Source organism: Lemur catta, chromosome 18 (assembly GCF_020740605.2).
Source record: "Lemur catta isolate mLemCat1 chromosome 18, mLemCat1.pri, whole genome shotgun sequence".
Classification (NCBI taxonomy): Eukaryota; Metazoa; Chordata; class Mammalia; order Primates; family Lemuridae; genus Lemur; species Lemur catta.
Window position 1 is genome coordinate 25,106,473 of NC_059145.1, and position 26,415 is coordinate 25,132,887.

A 26,415-nucleotide genomic window follows, 5' to 3' on the forward strand; every position below is an offset into this window, starting at 1 on the left:
CTCCTCGTGAAAGATTAGGCTGGTCTGGGTTGCGACTGGGATCAGAGAGCTGACCAAATATTGCCCGGCTTGCTCTTTGTCTGCCTGTAAGGGTATGGCTGGGTGATGAAGTGAGGAGAGGTGTAATTAATTCTGAACAATTGAGACAGACACTAACATCTTGGGAAGGCTGTTCACAAGGGCTTTCCCTGTGTTGTTAACACCAACGTGAATTTCCAACAACTGGCTCCTGTCTCCCGTGTGACTCTTACTCCCAATTTATTCTTTGGTGGTAGGAATACTGTGTTTGTAAGTAGCCGTATAATTCAGGATCTTACAGTGCTCACTTTTACAGTCACTTGAGCTTTTACTATACATCTGAGCAAGTTTTAGTCTTAAGTTCTTTTTTAGACTGGGGTTTCTCAATCTCTGAATGCTAATATTGACATTGTGGGGCTGGGTAATTCTCTGTTGTGGGGGGCTGCCTGTGCATTGTAAAATGTTTAACAGTATCCTTGGCTTTTAGTATATGTGCTGCCGAAGCAAACATAGTATCCTTAGCTTTTACCCACCAGATACCAGTAACACCATTCCCCGCCCCCCCCAGTCATGACAACCAAAAATATCTCTAGACGTTGTCAAGTGTCCCCTGAGGGTTAGAATCCTTTCTGGTTGAGAACTACTGGTTTAGATGATGAAGGGTCACTTCTCCCCCTTTTCCCTTTTCCTTTACTACTGCTTAATATTGATGTTTTAGTAAAACATTAATTTTAAAAAATGTCATTAAGAATAGCTTTGGGTTTGATATGGTACAAAGCATTTGGACCAGAACACTTTAATGTGGATGGAGGACTGGCTAACCTTATAATTTCTTTAAATATTGTTGAGTAGTGAAATGGTAGAGATTGGAATCCATTTGGGTTTAGCCAACCTCGGGTGCTGTGGATCTGCACAGGATTGCTTGGAGTGCCTTGTTGATGGATGAAAATGGGGAGGAGGTATATCTGTAAATTTCAGTATCAATGGGTTACTTAAAATAATGCATGAGATGGGTAATTTTGAGGGGGAGAGGGTTTAGATTTTGTCGGTGGTGAAGTGTGGGAGAAGAAGATTCCTGCATCTAGGGTGTGATGCCAAGTGTTGGTTCAGCTTTTTTTTTCTCTCTCTCCTCTGTTTACCAGAAACCTGAGCTACAACAAACTCTCTGAGATTGACCCTGCTGATTTTGAGGACTTGCCGAATCTACAGGAAGTGTGAGTGCTTCCCCTAAACCTCTGCGGGGTGGAGGGATGGCGTGCTCTTTGGGAATGTCCTCTGATATTGCAGCATTGCTCGCTCCTCTAGAGCAGCAGTCTGAACTTGTGGGAAGAAACATTTACGTACAGGCTGTTGGTGACGAATGGTGCTACTTACTCAACTCTCCATTACTGCCGCTTCTGTCTCCTTCCTAGGCAATCCTAGAAGGGTGTGTTATGATCCAGTAGGCATAGAGTTCCTGGAAATTATGGGTACACAGTGGGTGTATAGCCAAGTCCCCAGGGTAACACACCTGGGCTGGTACTTTCTCAGCAGCTCCCAGGAAGGTTGAACAGCTCACTCAACAGTGGTGTGGGATGCCAGCCCACCCCTTCTGTTTCCCAGGAAACAGAACTATAGAAGGGTGGACAATAGAGGCTTACCTTTTCCCCTCCACAAACAGAGCTAGGCATCACTGCCTTTGGAGCTCTCGGCTTGCTGCCTCTTGCAGTGCCCTTTAAATCAGGCTTCAGTATCCTTTTTTAATGTAAAGAATTTAGCTTTTGACGTGGATGTTAGGATTATCAGGAGGTTTAGCTCCTTAGCGATTTTACTAGGAATGTTCATGAAAGTCATACATACATACTGTAGAAAAATTGGCAACTATAGAAATGTGTGAAGAATGAAAATCACCAGTATTATCACCCAGGCGTGACCATTGTAACACTTAGTGAAAAATATATACTTGTACACACATCATCGTAGGATCAAACTGTATATTATGCTTTTATGTCTTTCTTGCCTCCTTACCCTTACAGTTTTATTTTATTTTATTTTTTTATATTTATTTATTTATTTATTTATTTATTTATTTGAGACAGAGTCTCGCTTTGTTGCCCGGGCTAGAGTGAGTGCCATGGCGTCAGCCTAGCTCACAGCAACCTCAAACTCCTGGGCTTCAGCGATCCTACTGCCTCAGCCTCCCGGGTAGCTGGGACTACAGGCATGTGCCACCATGCCCGGCTAATTTTTTCTATATATATTTTTAGTTGGCCAGATAATTTTTTATTTCTATTTTTAGTAGAGACGGGGGTCTCGCTCAGGCTGGTCTCGAACTCCTGACCTCGAGTGATCCACCCGCCTCGGCATCCCAGAGTGCTAGGATTACAGGAGTGAGCCACCGCGCCCAGCCCCCTTACAGTTTTAGATACTTTATCATGTAAATTAAAAATTTTTGAATGTCCTGTTTTAATTTTTATTGTAAAACTACTATACATGTATATTCTGTAAATCATTTACCCACTGCTTCCATTATTTTTCTTAGACATTATTAGGTAAGACTTTTACACGTTTTTGTTTTAAGTAACTGATAAAAGCCCTTGTTTATTCTTCAATTCCATTATTGATGGCTTATCTAAAGAAAATTTAATTTCATCTGGTAGAATTTGCAAAATACTTGCATTCCCTATCGCGTCTCCAAATTCTTCAAATTGTCATGTATGATTTCTATTTCAAAAAGGTTTAGACTTCTAAATTTAAAGGAACATCAGAGTTGGAAGGAACCTTGGAACCTCATTTTCCTGTAGGATCAATAAGCCAGTGGCGGGGGAAGAAAGTTTGAGTGGGTCAGTGGGTCGCTGTGTTAGTTTGCTAATGCTGCCACAGCAAATGCCACAGGCTGGCTAGCTTAACACATTAATTGCCATGTGTGTTGTATTTAACTCACACTAGTTTTGAGCCTGGGGCCTCACGAAGCATGTGTATCTCACACGTCTCTTCATTTTGGGAGCCCTGAGAACTATTTTTCAAGTTGCATATAACTCAGGCATAGAAAACAATAAAAAATAACAAATTTTTCATTAACTTAGAAAGGATCGTTTTGTTTTCGAAGTTTTTATCCTGTTTTTGTAATAAAACACCATAGCCCCAAGGAAAAAAATTTTTTTCTAGTGTGGCAGTCAGTGTGTTAAACAGAAATTCATTTTCTCACAGCTTCAGGGACTAAAAGTCCGAGATCAAGGTGCAGGCAGGGTTGGTTTCTCCTGAGGCCTCTCTGCTTGACTTGCAGATGGCTATTTCTTGCTGTGGCCTCACGTAGTCTCTCCTCTGTGTGCATAAATCCCTGGTTGTCTCCTTTGCGTGTCCAAATTTCCATTTCTTACAAAGACACCAGGAGATTAGGACCTATCCGTATGACCTCATTTAACCTTAGTCACCTCTTTAAAGTCCCTGTCTCCAAATACAGTCACATTCCAAGGTACTGGGGGTTAGAGCTTCAACATATGAGCTTTGAGGGGACATGGTTCAACCTTGTCATAGTCACCCAAGATGATAAACCCAGGCCATCATAGAGCCAGTTGGGTTCATAACCCAGTGCTTTCCCCTGATCCAAGCTGTCTTTAATTCTTGTGGTTAGAATATGTTCGGATTCTGTGGGTTAAGTCTCAAAATTTAGTGATTTTTTTTTTTAAAGAATTGGACAAAATTTAAATTGGGATATTTCCTGTGGGATGATTCAGGTTTCCATTTAACACTTATTTGAGTGCCTGCTCTGTGCTAGGCTCTGCTCTAGGTAGAGAGTGAATGAGGCACACAAACAGGACTGGGACTACGGATGGGGCAGGTGAGATACCCACCTGAGGTGCAGAATTTATGGAGGCACCAAAAACTCAGCAATCAAGATAAAGAATATTTTGATGCAATATTAAAAAATCAAAATGAATGCAAAAACACATCTATGCTAAGCATGATGTAAGTAGTTTAAATCAAGAAAGGATCAGTATTACTGATTGTTTTCCTTTTGTCTTGGGCTCCAGGATGGCTTTATCTTGTCTTGCTTTAAACTTTTGATATTTTGTTCATCATGGATTTTGTTTTGCATTCATTGTGATATTTTTAAAGTATTGCATTAACATACTCATTGTCCTGGTTACTGAGTGTTTTGGCAGCCCCTTAAATTTTGTGCCCCTCCTCACTCAACTCTGGCCCTGAAGACAAAACTTCCCTTTCACAGAGCTTATGTTAAGTTGGGGGAGCCATGCACTGAACAAGGAAGCCAGTAAGACTTACCGGTGATAAGTGGTATGGGGGAAATAGAACAGAGTAATGTGAGAGGTTTTCTTTCTTTCTTTCGTTCTTTCTTTTTTTTTAATTTTGGAGGCATGATGAATGGAGTCGGGGTGGTCAGGAAAGTGACAGTTGAGGAGGTGTGAATGACAAGAACAGGGAGGACTGCGAGTACAGGGGCCTCAAGGAAGGAACAGGCCGAGGGCCACTGTGCATGAGGGCAGGGGTGTGTGGCTGGGACCCGGATCCTTTAGGGCCCTAGGGGCCACGGTAGATTACAGGTTCAACCCTGGTTGAACCCGTGTCAAGCATTTTCAGCGTTGCTCTGTCTCCCTCCCTTGATCCACTTGTTCCTTGCCCAGACAGGCTTTCAGCTTTCATTTGGTTTGGTTCCCTTGACCTCCAGCCTTTATCCAGTGCTTCTCAGAGTTTATGCCCTACCCAGATCTAGAACTAAGAATGTCTCACTTCCACCTCTCCTTCACCAGAGATGCTGGTTATGAGTCTTACAAATACGTTTCTTGCTTAACAACAGTCACGCTAATCATAGCAGCACTGTGCTAATAAACCTTTGGGGAATACGACCCTCGCACCAACTAACCCTCGCACCAACTAACCCTCTCACCAACTCTGATATAAAAGATTTTCTTTATAAGAATTTTCTCCACTTTGTAGAGGGGGAAATGGAAGCTCAAAATTAAAAAAACTTGCATAGTGTCACATGGTTGATAAAGCTGAGAGTTGAACTCAAATCTGAGTGACTCCAAAACCTCTGCATTTAACCCTGAGGCTGCACTGCTTTAAATTCCCACATCTCTCATTTGAACCCCAAGAGTCAACTGCAGATGAAAAAAAGACAGAGGAGACCCAGCATTTATTTGCCTGCTTCACTGTTTCTACACCGGTCTTCTCTTTGTGCATTCAATCTTATCTCTTATTCCCCCAGATCCCTCAACCAAACCCACACTGTCCTTCAAGCCTGGCCCGCACCCCCACTCCCACCCGCATCTTGGCTTTTCTTCCTCCTCTGAACTTGGGTTGCATTTCTGGGCACAATGATGCTCCTAGCCCTGTCGTCTGCTCTTTCTGTTCTGTGTGTGAATTCTTTCCCTCCTCCTGCCAGTGCACTCATGAAGATTGGCCATAACTCGCCATTGTGCTAAGCACTCCTTATTCTCACTTCCAGCTTCAGAGAGTTGAAGGCACTGAGGCATGGGATGTGGCAGAACTGGGCCTGTGCCCCCCAGTCTAACTCCTGGTCACGTTCTGTGGCGGCACTACCTTCCTGAGTATGGGCAGTGTAAAGACAGAGATCGTATCTTACGGATTCAATATGGTGTAGTGGGAAAAGCGCTCACTTTGGTAGCAAACAGACCTGAGTTTGAGTTCTGGTTCTGCCCCTAACCGGGTCTGTGTCCCTAGACAAGGTACTTCTCATTGTTTCCTTTCCCTCTTCTAAAATATTGACATCATAACACATTATCAACATCATTATGGTTGTTTATTGAAGGTGATATATAAGGCTTTGCACATGGGACAGGCTCATTGCATGTAACTTCCTTTTAACTTTTTGGAACCTCACAGCGCTGTCCCCCTTCCCCCCCATCCCCACCCCCAGGCTGGGTGCATTGTTTAGAAACAAATCCTTGAGAGCTGACAGGTTGAACCTCTTAGCACTGTGACCATCTCCTGTCTCTGGTGTCACTCCCTGTCCTGTGGGATGGATAAGACAAACTCACTGGTGCCCAGAGGAGCAGAACTTCTCACTGATAAATATCCAGGCCTTTCCCTTGGGGAATTCTATTATGTTGTGCAGACAGAAAGTGGCTGTCAGGAGCGAGGGGTGGGGAAGGACATTAAAGAGAAAAAAATTGTAGCTGACACACCATGGCTTCAAAATTAATTGGAACCGAGTGTTTGCCAGGGGCTGTCAGTTCTCCCAAGCCCTGCAGAGACTTCAGAGTGCAGAGTCCTCAACAAGGCAGGAGCCACAGGCTGGCAGAGCAGCGGGCGGTGGTTTAGCAGTGGTTTTATTTTGGAGGCCCCAGAACCACATAACATCGTGGGCCAATTGGAGAAAGAAGGCAAGCCCTTTGGAGGTCCCTGGAGGACACGAGGACACTTGTGCAGCTGCTTCCAAGCCACACGGTCTTCACTGCCCACAGCCCTGAGGAAAGCCCACCAGGGAGTGCCTCCAGCCCGGGGCCTGGACGGCAAGGCTCCGCTATTAATAAGAGGGGCTTTTTATACAGTACTTGGTAAAAACTGTTCTTGGACCGCATTACTGCCACCTGGCCTGGTGGTGCTTGCTGTGGGTGCTGCCGTGTGCTTGCCAGGGCCATTGACCTAAAATGTTCCTCACGGTGGTGAGGAAGCCTTGAGTGTGCCTGGCCACTGGGTATTTGTGGCTCACCCTGCTGTGTGCCAAGCTTCTGCTCCCCCTGTGTGTGTGTGTGTGTGTGTGTGTGTAGCAGGTGTGATGGTGGTATGTTGAAGGAGAGGGTGAAACAATGAGGGCTGTTGTTTTGAGGAACTGCTTTTTGGCTATGAATTACTGCCATCTCTTAAGTATGTCCTATATCCCTGGCTATCTCCTAAGCTCTTAGGTTTAATTATTTCAGCTGGATCCTGCCATAATCCCTCCAAAGCTGATCTTTGTATTATTTATTCAATAACATTTTTCGGAAGAGGAAACTAAGGCACAGCAAGGTTAAGTCACATGCTTAGCGTTGGATTGGTAAGGGGTGGAATTGGGGTTGCATGAACAACAGACCTGATTTTAAAATCCTGTCCTAACAATCCCTGCTCTGCTGCTAGGTAGCTGGGCCTCAGTTTCTTCATTTAAGATGAGGTGATAATTTAGTACCTTTCTCACAGGGTTGGCATATCATTCAGTGAGATACTTCACATAAAGAATCTAGGACAGGGTTTGGCCCATAGTAGATGTTCAACCTTATTAGTTATGTTATTGTTTATAATTGTTAAATTAACTGTATCCTATATCATTATACTAAAATAACTTTATCGGGCCATCTGGTATAGAAACTACGTATCATAAAATCTTGCCAGGGCAATTATTTAGTATGCATTATTCTCAAGTAACTGAAGCATAATGTTATTAATTAACTTATTATTTTGGATTCCAAAATCTGTGCTCCTACCTGCTCCTGATGGTTTTCTCCCTTTTAAGAAACAACACCAACCAAAGTTCCAACCCCCTGCCCAACTTTGTTATTAATTGCAGCTCTGTCTGTGTTTGGAAGCGACCAAAAAATCACTGCTATGTCTACCAATATTGGATTGGCTAAATAAATTATGGTTCATTCATACCAGGAGAGGACTACTCTGCAGCTGGTTAAAAGAATTGTAGAGAGCTCAAAGATATATTACTAAGGGAAAAAACAGCAGTGCAGAGCAATCTGTATAATACATATGTGTTTGTGCAAAAGAAAAACATATGTACATCTCTAGTAGCAGGAGATTCCCCTTGGAGGCAGACCAGATGACGGAAGTGCAAGGAAGATTTATTTTTCACTTTATGTTCCCATATTCCTTTTTGAAATGTTTTGAAAATTTTACTGTATACTAAGATTAACTATTCAATAAATAAAGAAGGTAAGAAAAAGTGCGATAGCCAAAAATTACTCCTTGGGTTGGTTTTACAATGTTTGTTGAAGCCAAATTTGATTAGATGGTGGTGGTGGTGATACACAGTGAAATATCCTTAATAACATTTTGCATATTGCAAAATGTAAAACTTCCTTTAACCAAGCCAAATAAATGGACATTTTGGGGGAAAGTTGAGGGACCAGGAAGTCCAAGCTGACCTTATGGATTGAGTTCTGAAAGGTCCCACCTCTAGGTTCCGCCCTGGGGTTAGACAACCCATGCCCCTTACTTAAGCCTTCTCCATCTCCAGCATCTGGCCATGTGTCATGGCCTGGTGCATCTAAGGCACTTCTTAGTCCTAAATCATCAAGACAAGGTTCAGTTATAGAAGCCAGAGATTTCAGAAAGACTTTTAAGGCTTCGGGTGGAAGTAAATTTTGGAGGCAAGTAAATTGGGGAGGTGTGAGGGGTGGAAGACTTCACAGCTCTGGATATGCAAAAGATTTCATCACACACAGTCTTTAATTCCTAAAATTTCCTTATTCATAGAGACTCTGCTAAACTTCCTGAATGCCTTTTCCCTCAGAGCTTTAGCTGTGCTATTTTTGACCAGTCTCTCTTGCAGTCTGGCAAGAAGTTTATTGAATCTCACAGTGAGTTGGGCCTCTACTGCCTTCTGAGGATAGTGTTCTCTTTTCAACAGGGGCTGGATGGAACAAAGAAGCAGCCGGTGGTGGTGGAGTGAACCGACATATTTAACCAGTGGTTCTTTTTTAAGTAGAAATTATCTAGAAGTAAGCTCACCGTGCAGTGCCTCTCCTTTGGGCTCCAACTGTCCTCTTCATAAATCAGGCAGCCCTGTTGAGATTAGAGCCTGCTATTTCTGACTGAGGCTGTTGACTTGGGCTGCTCATCTAGACATACAATGCCCTGTTAATCTTCACTGGTCCACCACCCCTGTATTCTCTACTTCCAGCAGTTCTTTCAAGATTTGAAATATTATTATGCCCCTTTTTCTTGTTCGTTTATTTCTGTGAAATTGGATGGAGGAGTTTGTCCTATGTACAGTATGGCTGGCCTGAAACCAAGCTCGTCAGCCAAAGTTCCCTGGCAGAGAAGTCCATATTCTTTGCTTCAGGTTTAAAATCAAGTCAGATCGTAAAGCAGGCTGAAAAACAAATACCATGTTACCTAAGGGATTATGAGCTTTCCGGCTTGCCCTGTGCTTACTGGTCTTTTAGCTTGTTACTCTCCTCTGATTTGCAGTCGTACATTGTTCAGCTCTTAGCTGTGTCCTCCCTAGTTGTGTGACCCTGGGCTAGTTACTTAAACTGGCTTAGAGAACTTACCTGTAATGTAGGGAACAGTGGAAGTACCTGGTAACTAACTCAAAGTTGTGGTGATGGTGAAATGACATAAGGCATGTAGAGTTTTTGCTGTAATTATAAAGAAATAGAGGGTAACTGTGAAGAACCTAGACTTTGGGGCTAGACACCCCTGGGCCACTGCCACTTATCGCTGGTGACCTTGGTCAAATTGCTTAACATCTCGGTGTTGCGTTCCTCATTGGTGTGGTGGAAATGCTCCTGGGACCTACTTCCCAGGGGTCTAAAGATGAGTTAATGCACTGAAAAGCTCTTAGAGCCATGCCTGGCACATAGTAAGCCTTCACTAAGTTACCTGCAGCTGTTACTGTTATTACCATCACCCTCTGTGTTTTAGAATCAATCTCCAAGAAATGAAGAATTCTGCCGGGCACGGTGGCTCACACCTGGAATCCTAACACTCTGAGAGGCCAAGGCAGGAGGATCGCTTGAGCTCAGGAGTTCTAGACCAGCCTGAGCAAGAGCAAGACCCCATCTCTATCAAAAATAGAAAAAATTAGCTGGGTGTGGTGGCACATGCCTGTAGTGCTAGGTACTTGGAGGCTGAGGCACGAGGATTGGTTGAGCCTAGGAGTTTGAGACTGCAGTGAGCTGTGTTGATGCCACTGCACTCTACCCAGGGCGACAGAGCGAGACCTTGTCTCAAAAAAAGAAAAGAAAAGAAAAGAGTTCTTAGGCAAGCTGCCTGAGTGGCAGCAGACCCCTGACCTTAGTTTTTTCTTGCTCTGTTAAAACCTGAGGGTTTCGTGTAATAATAAGTGCATTGATGGGTACTATGAAAATTTATTAGTAGAGATTAAGACTGATTAGGGGTTTTTCAGTATTCCTGCACCACGATGGGAAATGGATCACAGCAGGGTTGGAGGAGATAAAAGGTGAAGCAGAAACAATCTGATTTAGGGGGCAGTCAGATAAGAGACTGTTAACGTAATTAATTGTCTATTTCAACACACAAACAAGGGCCCTTTAAGTGGAGAAAGGATTTGCCACATGATACGGATCTGCTTTCTCTCTGCCAGATGCTTCAGTCATGAAGCTATTGAAACAGGCATGCTGTGTCCCACAGCCCACTAATTGCCAAGCTTCATCCCTAACTGGCTCTGGCACCGAAGAAAGCAAATGGGATAATTCAAGGCCTTTCCTTTTCCCCCCCCTTCTCCTATTCATTCTATAAAAGATGGCAGACAACCAGAGTATTCAAACAAATGCTGGCTGTGTGTTTGTATGAATACAGCTGTCATTTCAGTGGCCTTGTCTTCAAACAGTAACAAGATGCTCTGTGCAAGACATACCTCCCTTAAAAAATTGAGAATAAGATAACCCAGTTTTATACCCTTGATGTTGCATCTCAGATACAATTTCTTTCTAGCCCATCACTTGGCAGAAAGCTTGAACACTGTGCTTTGGCTTTCTTAAAGATTTTTAGGCTCACTTTGCAAGTCTGATTTTGGATTCTCTTTCCAGATTTAGAAATACATGTCCATGTAAGGAGGCCAGATTGCACAGCCTCTGGGGGCAGACCAGGCGAGCTGTTTTCGTTCACGGGCTTTCCCTTCCATTACGAGATATTAACTATGGAAATACAGATTTAGAATGTTTGAGCAGGAGGGAAGCTTGGAGAGCAAATCTTATCTGCAGAGAATTTTCAAAATGTCTATATGCAAAAGTGTGTATATATGCATTCGTTTTTCCTGGAAGACAAGACTGGAGCCTTCATCCGAGACCAAAGAAGCCGGAACCTCAAATGGATGAGAGTTTCTGAGTCCAGCTCCCTTGTTATTTCACAGATGAGGCATTGAAATAATTGGCCCCGGTGTCACACACCCCTCAGAACTCCACACAAGCCAGGGAGAGTGAGTCTCTGGTCCTCCTTCCAGGCACATTGCCCTCTGGCAAGGGTAGGTTTCAGCCTACCGGGACCGCTCTTATCAAGGCAAGGGTCTTGGGGGCACTTTTGTCTGGAACCTGCATCTTGGCCTTTTCTCACCATTCCTTGTCTGTTCGTGTTGATTTCTGAGCTCCATAGGAAGCTGGTGGGAGACAGGAGATGTTTCCTCTTAGTGTTTATTTCTAACCATGGGTGCGATAAATGGTTATTTTTTGTGACCTGACTTCTCTCCCTTTAAAAACTCCTAAATTCTTTCTCTTTTACCCAACCTTGGAATATAGTCTTATCATGGCTAACTCAGCAGTGTTTTTTGATTTTCCTTGTATGTGTATGATTTCAGACTACTAGTTTAAATGCTTTCAATGACTAATTTCTTCTTCTTGTTATTACAGGTACCTCAGTAATAACGAGTTGACAACCATCCCATCCCTGGGTGCTGCTTCGTCACATGTCGTCTCTCTCTTTCTGTAAGTGGTGCCGTCTGGGCAGCCCCGGGCTGTGTGGGGAGGCTGTGGTGGTATCCTGCTGGCACGTGGTTGTGGCAGAACTCGAGTTCCCGTGCTCACTGGTGACAAATGGCCTTTCTTCTTGTGCCCCTAGTGATTATGACAAATGTCTTGCTTGCTGTTTTGCGGTTTGCAGTATTAAAAGCTGGAAGTTTTGCCTCATCTCTGACTTGGGAGGAAATGGGTCTTTTTTAATACCCAGAGGTACATGGACCTAGGTTTCTTGCTCCTAGTGGTTAAGCTGCAATTTTGGTGCATAAACTGGAGTTAAAGGAAGGTGTGTTAATTGTAAGACAGCAAGCTCTTCTTTGTGCCACTGAATTTCATAATGTGATGACTTAGTTTTTAATTTTATGGCTTTAAAGAAAGAAAGTCCCCCCAGACCTCTGAAATCAGCATAAAAGTAAGGAATTAGTTGTCATGGTCAAGTGTTAGACAAAACGCAACCTGTATATTATAGACAATGCACCAGAAATGCACAAGGGTGTAAAGGGCCTTAACTAAAAAGGAAAGGAAGGAAACCATAGGCGATGTTAACATTTGAGCTGTAAAAAGCCTTTGCTAGAGAATAGGGCACTGGCCTTCCTCCCATTTCTTCAACAGTAAGGTACATGCTTGTTTTAAACTCACCCAGAGGTCTTTCCAGATAAACCAGCTATGAGTCCAGCAATTTTCTCAGGCAAATTTTATTGGCACCTTCCCTAGCAGAACACCTCCCTCTTCACGCTGAGTTTCCTGTTTCCACTCCAGCCTTGCTTATTTTTATTTTAGTTTGATTTTGGGGAGTTTTCTAATTGGTTTGCTCACCTGTATGTATCTTTTCTTGACACCAAGGTTCAGGAGGTACGATGTCCCCATGAAACATGGTCTGGAGCTTAACTGTTTTCACGGCATTGTGGGATTGCAGGGGATCCTAGGGGGTTAAAATTGTGGCTCACTGTCTGTGTCCTGCACAGATCACTTAATCTTTCTGAGTCTCGTTTCCCTCGTCTACAGGATGTGTTCTTGACCCATTTTATACGCAGGGAGTGAGGCCAAGGTGAGAGGGGAGTGTAACGTATATGAAGCTCCTGGCCTCATGTGAGACACAAAGTATGTGTTTGACAAGTGGTGGCTGCTGCTTCTGGCTGGTGGCAAGTTGTCACATAGCAAGTTGTCACATAAAGGTTGGGCCCTTTGTTCCCTTGATGGGTAGGCAGAGGTCTGACTTTTTTTGGTATCCATTTGGCCTATGTGTCCAGCATCTGGAAAGTGTTTAATTATTGGCTAAATTAAATGAGTTAGCCTTATGTGAGTTCGCTAATCAGGGATGTGATAACTCCTTTTGTGTTCATAAAGCAAAGCACTTGAACATGCTTATAACTCCTTGCTGCTTAAAGCACAGGTCGTGGACTACCAGGGTCATATCAGCTCTGAGCCTGCTCGAAATGCAGACTCAGGCCTCATCCCTGCCCTACTGGATCACAAGCTTCGTCTAACAAACTCCCTGGCCATTAGTCCACACATTAAAGTTTGAGAAATGCTGATTTAACTCCTCTTGTTCCTCACCTGGTAAGGAAGCCAAGGCCACAGAAAATATCTTTGTGTTACTGGAGAAGAAACTGAGTCTCCCTCAAGGTCTTCTAAGTTGCAGACGTGAGAGGGAGGAACTGAAACTGGACCCAGATGCCCATGTGTTGCTCCTTTATCTACCCCGTACCCTCGGGCAGGAGCGTGGCAGGTGACTCTGAACAGCGCTGTGCCAGAGGCAGGCAGGGCCCCCAGCTCATCCCGTGGGCCTGTGGTACTTTGAATCGCGCCTTGCTCTGCTGACTAAAAATACATTTCTGTTCCTTGGCCCACGTGCCAAGAGAAGTGGGGCTGTTTGGCCTTGTTCCTGCTATTCCATTAGACAGTGTTGAAATATGTAAAGCAAGAGAAAAAAAAAAAGACTCCCTCCCTGTTTTGATTCAGTTTGGAAAATGCAGGTTAGTATTGGCAGTCACCTCTGGCCTGAAGTTGGTCTCCATCTGACTTGGTCAATGATTTCTCTGAAACTACAGAAACTGAAGTGTCTTTATCTTGGTTTTCTCTGACGTGGCTGTGTTGCCTGTTCTTAGACTAGGATGCCTGGATTTAGTGCCTGCAAAAGTTAGGTTAGCTGCGTAATGTCTGGGTAGCAGGATTATTGAAAATTTTGCTATCATTCTTCGTGCTGCTGTTTCTATATTGCCCAGGTGGACTGTGCAAAGGACAAGGGAGAAAATAATGGAACAGGTAGCAGATGAGCATCACTTTACAGCCAAAGGACCACCTTTCCCACCCTGACTGACGAAAGCGGAGGACTTAGCATCTCCATCCACACCATGCTTCCAGTTGTCCAGGCTTTGAAGAGCATGTTTTGTTGATGTGTCTGTTACTTTGCAGAACGCCAAGTTAAAAGGTGTCCTGTGTTCCGTAAATACTTAATAGGTCCCTCTGTGCCCCTGCAGTTGGGTCCAGAGGCCATCCTGAGGTGACGCAGAAGGCCCAACATGTTGTCTGAAAATGTGATAGTTAACACTTGCTTATAGTCCTTAATCTCCAAATTCTTAATTGTCCTTTTTGGTACAGGTGGAGGATGAGAAAAATAAGATGTGCAAAGGGGCCGGGCACTCTGGGAGGCCGAGGCGGGTGGATTGCTCCAGGTCAGGAGTTCATAACCAACCTGAGCAAGAGCAAGACCCCATCTCTACTAAAAAATAGAAAGAAATTATCTGGCCAATTAAAAATATATATAGAAAAAATTAGCCGGGCATGGTGGCGCATGCCTGTAGTCCCAGCTACTCGGGAGGCTGAGGCAGGAGGATTGCTTAAGCCCAGGAGTTTGAGGTTGCTGTGAGCTAGCCTGACGCCATGGCACTCACTCTAGCCCAGGCAACAAAGCGAGACTCTGTCTCAAAAAAAAAGATGTACAAAGGGAATAGAGCAGATGTCTGCCAGAGGCCATGTGAGTTAGAGGAGCCAGGACACCTTTCTCAGGACAAGTTTATAGGCAGGTGCATCAGTAGAGTGGGCCCCAGTGTATGTCCTGTTCTGTCTTGAGTGAAGTTGTCACCTGGGATAAGTTGCTTTCTTCTCATTTGTTGAAACAGATGGTAGAAAAACCCTCACAGCTTTTGTATTCCTTCTGTGACCTAGAATTCCACAGTGGGGGTAGTAATGTCACAGAAGACATAGTTCCCCCTCTGTCCAGTAACCACCTATCTTTTCTAATACAGCAGTCCCCAACCTTTTTGGCATCAGGGACCAGTTTCATTGGGGGGTGGGTGGGAAGGGGATGGTTTCAGGATGATTCAAGCACATTACATTTATTGTGCAAACCTCTCTGCTAATGATAATCTGTATTTGCAGCTGCTCCCCAGCACTAGCATCACCACCTCAGCTCTACCTCAGATCATCAGGCATTAGATTCTCATAAGGAGCACACAACCTAGATCCCTCACATGTGCAGTTTACGATAGGGTTCAGGCTCCTGTGAGAATCTAATGCCATGGCTGATCTGATAGGAGCTCAGGCAGTGATGCGAGCAATGGGGAGCAGCTGTAAATACAGATAAAGCTTGGATGGCTCGCTGAGTGCTCACCTCCTGCTGCGCAGCCTGGTTCCTAACAGGCCACAGACTAGTCCTGGTCCTTGGTCTAGGGGTTGAGGACTGCAGTTTTAACAGAAGTAGCAGGTTTGTGATTTTCGTCTTGGACACTTGTGATTATGAACTTGCACCTCTGGGAGTTGGCTCTTCATCTCTCTTTCTTTTGCTTTCATGGGAGTGCTCTGATTTCCCAGACGCCAGAGCCGTCCTTAGCTGGGGACCACAGTTGGGAGGGCTTCAAAAGAGAGTTCCAGAGTTTTGGGAACTAGAGTCATCTAGTAAAATTGCAGTTGGTTAATACTTTCTGATTAAAGGAATTGAATTCAATTAAAGTATTTGTCAAATAACAGATTTATTTGCATCACCTTCTGAGGTTAATGCTGAAGGCATTTGTCCTTAATAACAGAAAGCATAAAGCTCAGGGAAAGCTAGCTTTTAATAAGATTGGGTTGCAGTGAGGGAGCTAATTTCATAAAATAGTTCTCAGAAGAAGAAACAGACTTTTGTTAAATAGGGGCAGAATCTGCCAGTAGATTTTTTACGTTGAGATTTTTTCCCTTAATGCGAAGTCCAGGAAACTCAAGTTACGATTCCCACGGCAACAGTAATTCTGTCTGATGCATACGCGACATTTCTGTTGAAGAAAAATTTCCGCTTTTCCTGTGGCATTACTGCACTTGTATCATTGAGAAGATTGGTTACAGTGGAAAGGGTTGGATTTTTTCAGTCCTAGGAGTAAAAACGCTTGCTGTAAAATTGGCTTTAGCCGTCTGTCTCCTGTCCATGGGCTGCAGCATGTTTCCCACATGGCCCTTGGCTCTGCCCATCTAACTTCTTTTCCAGTTGGTGGGATATTTTAGACCTTATGCTTTAGCCATGCCTTGTTATTTGCTCTACCCCGACCTGCAGCCTTGGTCCAGTGGGAGATCTAGGAAAACATTAGGTGCACCCAATTACTTGTGACTTTGTAATATTGCAGTTAAAATTCCTTAGGTTGATCTTGAATTTGAAAACACGTTGAAATAAATATCTTTTACTTCTAATCTGGAAAAAAAATTTTTAGAAAGTATTTTTTATTGAGATAAAATTAACATACGATAAACCACCATTTTAACCACTTTAAATTGTTCAGTTCAGCCACTTTTAATATATTCTCAATGCTGGGCAGCCATCCCCACTGTATAATTCCAGAACATTTCCATCATGCCCCCAAAGAAACGCCATACCCCTTAAGCAGTCACTTTTCATATATTGCCCTCCCTCCAGCCCCTGCCAACCACTTATCTAAAAACCAATTTTTTTTTTTTGGAGGAAAGTATTTTTCTCTCATGTTAACATATGTACCTGGAAGACTTAGAATATGAGTAACTTAAATGAAAATGTCTGAGGTGATTTTAACTGCTGTATTTTGCTGCATCTGCTTAGCTAAAGAAAAAGTACATAAATAAAAGGGATGGGATATTTAACATCTATCTATTGTAAGTTCTGGAGAATAAAACCTGGAAGGAAAGAAACATGGTGTCCTGTCTGCATCCCCACTCGGAGCGAGGGAAGGGTGGAAGGAGCCCTGGGTGGAGTTTGAGGGATCGGAGGGAGTGGAGGCCCGAGCCCTCCTCTTGGCTGCATCTGCTGGAGGAGTAAAATCAATGGGAATAGTTAACTCTCAGAGCACCTAGCAAAGCCTCCGGAAAAAAGAGGGGTGACATCAATCTTCTTTACAGGCTCATTAATGCAAAGATCAATTCACGTTAAAGCGTAATTAAAGAGTGAGCCTTAGAGGGAAGGCAACCGCAATCTGCTGCCACTCAGGGCCGGGGAGCGTAATGAGAGGCCCTCAGAGGGCTGGAGCTGGAAGCAGGGGAGGAAGGGACCTGGAATTCAAATTCGGAAAATTAGGTTCAGGCTCAGGACCTGAGCTAAGGCTGTTAATAATGCAGCTTGAAGCACAGGTGATATTATACTGAGTAACAAATAGTGGGCTTGCATTCCTGAAACTGTGTGTGTGTGTGCGCACATGTGCATGGGGGGAAGGAGGGGGATTTATTCTCCACTAGAGGAGTTGGGTTGAGGCCTCTTTCCTTTCTTTTCACCATCTGCCCTTAAAACTTTCTCTAAATTGCATCACCTGAAAGAAGAACATCCTTTGCAGACAGAATTGATGTGAAAATGCTCTTTTGCGCATGAAGTTTATCTCTGGAGATAAGAAATAATAGTTTGTCGTTAAAAGTTGAATGGTAATTTCAGATGGTGGAGCTCTTTGTGTGTTTATTCATAGCTGAACCTGTGGGCATTACAGGTGTATGTACAGTTGAGGTGAATGTAGCGATTTTCTCTAGATCAAGGATCACCCCAACCTCCCTGTGGAGGAATTATCTGCTGGACCATCCACCAATCATCAGAGTAAGAGTGGACCTAATCGGGTGTGTTAGAAGATAGAGAAACTGGTAGGTGTGACCCCATTCTACTTTGGAGAGGCTTCTCCTACATAGGAACTTCATTTAGCCTTACTGTTGAAGGAAGGCCAGTCCGTTTGGGTGTCAGTGTGAAAGTAAATATTACCTGGGGTGTTGGTGTTTTATTTGCTCTTGCAATAAAACACACTCCACATCAAGAGTGTGGAGTTTAATAGTGACTCCAGCCACTTTAGGAAGAAACTGGGCAAAATTCTGTTTAACATATTAACTGCCATGTGAGTTGTATTTAACTCACGCTAGTTTTGAGCCTTGGGCCTCTTGAAACATACATAACTCACACGTCTCTTCACCTTGGGAGCCACGAGAACTATTTTTCAAGTTACATATAACTCACGCACAGAAAACAATAACAAATTTTTCATTAAATTAGAAAGGATTGTTTTGTTTCCAAAATTTTAATTCTATTTTCATAATAAAATACCATGGTCCCAAGGAAAATTTGTTTTTCCAGTGTGGCCGTCAGTGTGTTAAAAAGGCCCAGGTCGAGTTTAAGTGAATGTCTCTTGTTGCTTTAGCAGTCCAAAGCTGTTTCAGTTCCCAGATACTAAAGGTAAGATATAGCCCTAGTCAAAAAACAGTACAACAGAGAAATATATGTGTGTATATGTATAATTTTATATATAATGCAGTTCCTCTTCTGAGTCTTCAAAGATGTTCTCACTTTCTGCCCTGTTTGCCCAGATTTTTATTGATGTGCACTGATTCTTTTCTTCTGGATAAAATCTCATACCCCTGCCCTACCAGTGGTGGCTTCCCCCTCACTGGTAGACCGCCTGTGGGGCTTGCCGAGACACAAGGTGACTGGGCCTCAGCCCCCCTTTCTGACTCCGCAGGTCTGGGGTGGGACCAGAGACTTTGCCTTGCTCGTGAGTTCCCAGCTGCTGCTGGTGGCCTGGGAACCTGTTTTGAGAACCACTTCCTAGGCTTAGATGGAGATGGGGGGGGACCCCCAAGGCTCATGTGTCAAGTCCTTACCAAGCTGCCGACGTTTTGGTGGACAGTAAATTATTTAGAGCAATTCCTGCTGCTACTAGTGTAGCAACAGGCATCTGTTTGGGAAAGTGGGACTCAGCAGTCCTGGTGATCACTTCTGAGAAAGGTCCTAGGGGCGTGGGCACTGTGTGAGTACCAGGACCATGCCCAGAACAGACCTGGCTGTGGCTGGGGGTTTGAGGCCCATGGCTGTTACAGATGTGTTTCTGCTTAATTTGCTGTTTGCTGGTTGGTGACCACTCAAGTCTCCCCAGCAGACCTTCGCCAGTTACTGCAGAGGCGGCAAGCGCTTTGTGAGCAGCCTCGCTTGGCAGGAGACCTGTTACTATCTCAGTGTGTGAGCTGGCAGCTCTACTTATGACCGGGCATCCCCTGCCTGGAGTCAGCTTTAGACTACTTATCTTCCAGCGATTATCAGTCACCGGTACCTGATAAATCTTTGTCCTTGCCTAAGACTTGCACCTGAGAATAGTGCCTCTTTGTTCCAGGTGAAAGTTAACAGGAATGTCTGAAAGTGATTCTCCCCTGCCCTAGTGGGGTCCACACCTGCCCTGTTGCCTCTTCCCAACCCCCTCATTGATTATGACAGGGTTATTCTCTTCCCGTTTTTCCCAGCCTTCTGCCCTTGGGAGGCTGTGCTCCTGGTCATCAGTGGGTAAAAGAGATGAAAGGAAAGCCTGGGACGCCCACGCTGGTTCACCATGGAGCTGTGGGTTTATCTGCAAGGCTGCTGAGGCTGCTGTGAGTTTGCCAGCATGTGCCCCACCTGAAGCCATGAACAAACAGGCTGGGTTCCATGGGCTGGAGCTCCTGCTCTCAGTGATCAGGCAGTCCAGCTGCAGGGAAGGATGGGTAACCAGACAGTTGTCATACAGGGCCTAGGGACTTTCCAAGGGGTACCAGTGCTCGTCACTGAGCGGGTGCATGGCAGGGAAGCTTCCCAGATGAAGCAGCATTTTAGCTGGGGCTCCCTGGTCTGCGGCCCTCCTTTCTCACCCTCTGCAAATGAGTTCAAGTTACAGGCGTTAGATGGAAGACCCTAAATGTTCAGCCAAGATGTTGGGTACTTGGCAGAATATTGAGAGGAATACTAAAGGGACCTGGCTGATTCCATTTCTAAGCCAATTTGCACACCCCACCCCCACGCCTTTTTCTTTGTCAAAAGGCAGGCTGTTATGAAGAGCCAGCAAGCTTCTGTTGGAAGGCAGAGTTAAGACCCATGGTTCTTAGAACTGCAGCCTCATCAGATGTTGGACACCGCCAATGAGCCTCAAAATAGAAAAATTAAACACCCAGTTTACAAAGAAAGCAGCTCTCTGTCCCGGAAACTTCCTAGGGATTCTGTAGTGCAGACTGCCTCTTGCCCCCAGTCTAAGTGAGCCTTTCGCTGGGAAAGGAGCCGCTGTGGCCTCTGCAGTGAGCCTGCCAAATTATACACAGTCATGACTTGTCATTTTCCTTCTCTTTTCTTTTTTTTCCCTCCTTTCTTTGAGAGTGGGGGTGGCGAGGTACATCTGCTAGTCGTTTGCTGAGAAAGTGAAGGGAACACCAGCTGTGGGTTTGGGAGAGCTGAAGAAAGGGAGAACTGGTGGAATAGGAACTTGGTCGTGGAAGTCACTGCCTTTTTTGAAACTCAGTAGCTTAAGTTCTGTTGCTGAGAATTAACTTTTCCTGGGTGTTTGGCTTTCTCTCTCTCCTCTCTCTCTCTCTTTTCCCTGATAACTGAATAAGCTTTAAATATAGCCCAAGATCCAGTGGGGACATGGGTGCTCCTGATGTTGGAGAAGCAGTGGAAGGTCTTGGTGGGGAAGTACCTCTCCCTCCAGCAGTGGGTGCCGAAAACCCTCCAGGGCTACATGAAATGGAGCTGGGAAGCTGAGCTGCTCTGTCATTGCACAGTCTCGCCTGTGAAAGGGGCTGGCTCCAGCCCATATCAACAGCCTCATTCCAACTGGGACCATTTCCTCCTCCTCCTCCTCCCCCTCCTCACTTCCTGCAGGTGGCTTCTGTAATCCAGTTACCACTGGGGAAGCCTCATGTGCATGTGCACCTAATCCGAAAATGGCCGGCTTGACTTTGACCTGTGTGGTGACCTTGCAGAGAAGGCAGGGCTTATTGTGTCTGCTCACACCTGGGAGCCATTTTCAGCTTTTATAGCCCAAGTGGAAGAAATGTGTTTGTGTCTTTCATAAGGCCTGTGATTGTTGGGTGATACATAAGGGGATATTAGATTCACCCTGCTTGTTCAAAGGCAAGGGGTTTTAGAGATAGAATAGTTTACTCAGTATATTGAGTCCTACAAAATTGCCATTTTTGTAGTTCAATAATGGTTAAATGTCGGCAATCTTATTCAGCCTTTTGAGATGAAAAAATAGTGATGGCGCATGTGGTACACTGACGTTGGCAGGCATCGCTCTGTGTGCTGTCCCAGGCCTTTGTTGTGTCAACCTCTGCAGTCCTATGAGACACAAAGTATGTTATTAAGCACAATGTACACATGAGGCACCTGACGCACAGAGAGGGCAAGTAACTTGCTTAAAGTCACAGAGCTAAGAAGCATCAAAGGTGGATCCTGGTCTCATTTCTCTCCCATCTGTGGGGCTTATCCTCACTGTATACTTGTAAGTAGGGGGTCTGGGAGCCTGGGTGGGTCTTGTCATTTTTAGTGCTGACATATCAAATTGTGTTCGGTGTGGGAAGCCTCTGGAGTTTGGAGTGAGAGGCTCCTACCCCAGCAAAGGCTGCAGGCATCTCGCAAAGTGGTGCTGTGTGCCTCTGTGACACCCTGGCTGTAAGAGCCTCTTTGTGGCCCCAGGTGAACTTACTTTGGGCCGCTCTTGGTATGATTTTTATTAACTGATACAAAGTAACAGGAAGTCCTTCTCCTGCCCTGAAGATTAGGCTGACCAGCCCCCTTTCCATCCCGAGTCACACACAGTCAGTTCTTCCGAGCTGGTTCTGATCAGCCGTCTGTTAAAGGCCCAATGAGGGAAAATAATCTTGTTGTCAGGTCTCGGCAGAGCCCAAACCTGTTGTTCAGTTGTGCCAGCAGATTCTCGGATAGTGGCTATCTGCCCTCAAAGACATCACTTCAAGGCGAATTCCTCTATAGTTTCCTCACTTCCTGGATGCCTTTCAAACCCAAACAGCTGGAATAAAGGTGCCAATTTGTGGTTTTTTTCCTCCTAACTTCTTCAACCGGGAGATGGAAACACGAGCTGTGAGGGGTGCACCCCCTGCGGCACTCGTGGGTGTCCTCTGTAGGGGCCACCAGCTTCTGCTCAGTGGAGTCTCTTTAGGGGCTCAGAAACACTTTATCCTTGGGGAGGGCTGCTGGGAAATTGGCTTGTAAATACCAGGTTCTTTCTCCAAATAGCTGCCAGACAGAGGCAGGTACAAATGGTTCTCTGCCTTACACTGATTCATGCATCGTGTAGGCTTTATAGAGAGGGGCAGTCTTGCATGGTGGGGAACAGAAGGCTCTGCATCGGTTGGGTCTGGATCTGAGTCCTGCCTGCCTCACCCTTGCTGTGTCACCTGGCAGGTTCTCTCAAGCCTCAGTTTTCTCCCTCATAAAATGGTATGTGTCCATAAGGTGGTGGTTATGATAAACTAAACAATACACGTCCTCAGGACAGTGCCTGGTATATACTGAGTGTGTACGGGGTGTTAGACACTCCTGGTGTCCCTGACAACTTTGTGTTGAGCACCTCTGGGGGTGTGGGTGAGCCAGGCCTGCTTTGGCTACTGTGCTCTGAGGGTTTTGTTGTTCTCTACACTGAACCCAGGAGGCCTGGTATTGGAGACTGGAGTAGAGTCTGTTTACATACCCTAAAAATGGATCTTACTTGCAGTTACCCATTATGGCTCACTTGTGAACCAGTTGAAGTGTGTAGAAAATCCCCATGTGTATAAGTAGGTCCTTGGCTTTCTTGGTATTAATATATTCATTCCTCTTACGGGAGCTGTTGAGTACAGCAATAGAGTTGATTTTCCCTCTTTTCTCAACACCTGTTTCTCTACCTGGGGTAGGTGTAGCAGGCAACAAAACGCTAAGCAAATGTTTGTGCAGTGGCTCTCATCCTTGGCTGCACAGTAGAATGAGCTAGGGAGCTTTAAAAAAAATCTATATGTCTACCTCTCAGGGCAATTAAATCAAAACCTTGAGTTAGGGGGGCTATTGGTTGTGGGGGCGTTGGGCTCAGGCATTGCGGTGGTTTTTTTTTTTTTTTTTTTTTTAATCTCTCCAAGTCATTTCAATGTGCAGCCAGAAGTTTTAATAAGCCACAAGCTGGGTAATTGCAAGTGAAAGGTATTGTTCTTCCTCATCTCTCCTTCCCTCTCATACATGTCATTTAAAATATGCAGGCTCTCCCACCCCCACCCCTGCCCTCCACATTTTCCCCCCTTTTTCTCATCAAGTAGAGGGGAAATAATTACAAGTGCTGGCCTTCAGTTTAGCACTTAAAATTCTAGGGATCCCTATTAAAGGTTTTAGTTACCTCTTTCAACATTGATTTAATTTGAAGATGATACACAGTTAGCCACTTAGAATAACTAGGGAATTGCTTTTGTGGTATATGTGGGAGGGTCTTTGCTCTAATTAACCTGGCCACCTCATTTGGGGGCCACAGAATTTGTCTGTGGATTTTCCCCCTTATCTGGGTCATTTCCTTCACCTGACAGCCCACCCGTACCTCATTTGCCTTGTACGTATAAGTCAGACACGTCCCATTATGATAGTGGAAAAAACCGTCTTGGTAGTAAAACCGTAGGCAAAACTTAATTATTCCAAGCTCTTTGAACACATTTTTCTTTATAATTCCAAAAGTAAGACTTGGCTCTTACTTTAAAAACACAATATGTAAATAAATGACATAGAAAATAAAGGATCCCACCCCAAAACTATATTTTCTAGTATAGCAAAATTCTAGTGCTAAAATTGAGTTGGATAATTATGTGATGGGATTTTGTGAGGGTTGTGTTTGAAGTCGGAGGCTTAGATAAGTTGCAAAGATAGAACTTTGGAAATGAGAAAAAAATTCCCCTTGGACTTTTTAGAATGTGACTTTTTCTCCAAATCAAGTATATTTTTTAATAAGTGGAAAAACAGTGGTTATCAGCATGCATAGCAAAGTTTTTCTGCCTCATAATTGTTGTTTGGTTATTTGCAGTCAGAATGACGGCTGGCCTGTTGAGAAAGCCAGCGTGGGCTTCGAGGGCTGGGGGAGGCCCCAGCACAGACTTTCCAGGGGCTCCCTTCCGCGTGGCCTTGCCGACAGCCGCGATAAACCCTTTCACCACCTGGCTTTCCTCATGGGCCAGGCTGGCCTCTGCCTCCCTGTCCCTGTTCTCTAGTGTGTGTTAACAAGAGCCCTGATTTGGTGATTCTGTAGCAATTATGTGGTTCCAAGTAACAGTCCAATGCCTGTCTTCACTTTCCCCCATTCCATGAGAAAGAGCTGTAGCTCCTGGGAGAGTCAATACGTCATCAGAGGGAATGGGTTTAGATGTGCATGCCCTGCCTTGGTGGCTTCATGGGTCGCCTCTGAGAAGAGCATACCAAAAGGCTAGAGGAGCTGGCATGGTGGTGAGGACCCAGCCTGCCTCTCCCAGGCCCGCTCCTGTGTGGGCGTTGTCGTTGAGAACGTCGGTCCATTCTTTGCTCAACTGCAGCTGGATGCTGGGATGTCTAGAGTGGTATCTCTGCCGGCAGGAGAAGCCCCCTTACTGTCCTCTTGCAGGACATAACCCAACAAGGCTCGTCTTCCTTCTTGAATGCGGGTCATTCTGCAGTGCAGTGGGATGCGGAATCCCCTGGGAACGGGGAGGAAACGTCCCTTCCTGGAGTGCACACAGCCTCCTCCCCATTAGTACCAGTAGTGTTCAGACAGGAATGAGTGTCCGGCCACTTGGCTTCTAGTCCTTACTGTGCCGGAGACCCCATTATACGATCTTTCACAAAACACCTCTCTTTGGGCTGCCGTTCCCCTCATCTGTAAGGAAAGGGGCTGGTCCCATATCAGCCACGCTCCACCAGGGTTAAGAATATACAAGGCTGCTTCCCTCCCTTCGGCCTGGGACAAGGCCTGGGGTGTATGTTCTTTGGAACGAACTCACACTTCTAGTTGAGAACTGCTATTGCAGGTGACCACTAGTTGTGGGACCCCACGTTCCCGGCAGAGGCTCACTTCCTTGTGAATTCTGTGGGGAGGGCCAACAGAGCCATGTGCTCTGGTGTTCAGAAGTCTTCTTGGATTGATGCAGGGGTTAGCATCCTAGCCAGCCCTTCTGGTCCACTGCCCGGTCGGAGCCTTGCAACTCATCTTTAAAGGGGGGACCCCAAGGCCTTGGTCCCAAGTGTCCAGATGTGGCCCTTGTCTCCCTCCCTTCAGTCCCTCCACCCCAGAGGGCCCGCTTAACCTCATCCCTCCCCACTCTGCCCAGTGCAGTGCCTGGCTCTCAGTTGTCCCATAGTCAGTATTTAATGAAGACATGAGTGAAGGACTCCTTCATGGCTTCCCCTCATCTATGGGATAAAGTCCCAGCTCTTTCAGAGTTGGCCCCGGCGCCATTTCTTCCTGGTCTCTCACCACTCCCTGCCTTGACCTTCACATAGAACCGTGTGTAACGAAAGCCCACACTGGCCATGTCTCTGGATGCTGTGCCGTGTTCATCTTGTTACCTTGGTCTGGAACAGACGTCCCTCTCCTGACCACCTCCTCCCATGATGTCGTGTTCCCCTCTGCCAGAGCACCCGTCACATCTGTTTCTCCCTCTGTCTCCTCAGGGGGGTGGGCGTGGGTGAGGGGCTGAGGGCATGGGGGCCGCACCCATCTTTCCCTTGCAGCAACTGCACATAACAGGCTTCCCATACGTGCACGTGGGTGAGTGGGTCAGTGGGGCACTAAGTGAACGGGTGATCTCAAGAGACAGTGATTGCGGAGCATGGGGTAGATGTTGGGTGGCTGTAGACATTTATTCAAGGTGAAGGGATGAGCCTGGGGTGGGTAACAACAGAAGTGGTCTGCTGGGGATCCCAGAGGGCATGGCTCTTCAGCCAAGAGGTGGGACTTGCTTTCCCTGATTTATTGAAGAGCCAGGTAGGGTGTCATAGGGAAATAGCAGTAGTGGAAACTGCCACATGAGAGGCTGCATGGCTCAGAGGGGAGCAGTGCAATCCCTGGGGTCTTATCTGGGTTTGAATCCCAGCTCTGCAGCTTTCCAAGCAAGCCTCAGTTTGCTTAGGTAAGAAATTGCTCTTACCCTGGCAAGCGTGTGTCAGAAAAGGGCTTGCCCAGTCTCTGCTCACTTGTTTGAGGGGCCAGCGGGTTGTTTGGGGAAGGCTTTCTGCAAAGTGATGGTGGAGAGTTACTGGATCCCTGTGGGCACCCAGCCCATGCTGGGAGACGCCACACTTTGTCCCGCAGTCCACAGAGACGGGAGGAAAACGAAGGAAGTGCACCAGCCTGTGCGAAAGATTGCCCTAGGAGCTTGGGGTCTGCAGATGTCTGTGGATGCCCTGAGGGGAAAAGAGGGCTCTGTAGGCAGAAAGTTTAGAAGAAGATTCAGAGTTGAAGGTGAGCACCTTTCTTAGCTACAGGACGTGTCAGAGCCTTTACGGCCCTGGTGTTCATTTTGAGTCTCCAGGGAGAGGCAGAGCAACTCT

At 45.5% G+C, this 26,415-nt stretch overlaps 1 protein-coding gene across 2 annotated transcripts in view; it reads left to right on the top strand.

Moving 5' to 3' along the window:
- Positions 1–26,415, top strand: part of LRIG1 (leucine rich repeats and immunoglobulin like domains 1) — a 109,102-nt gene that overhangs the window by 34,384 nt on the left and 48,303 nt on the right. For both annotated transcript variants that reach the window (XM_045530957.1, XM_045530956.1), the window contains exons 2-3: positions 1,161–1,232; positions 11,556–11,630. In XM_045530957.1, coding sequence (XP_045386913.1) covers positions 1,161–1,232; positions 11,556–11,630 — 147 coding nt within the window. The remainder of the gene's footprint in view (positions 1–1,160; positions 1,233–11,555; positions 11,631–26,415) is intronic.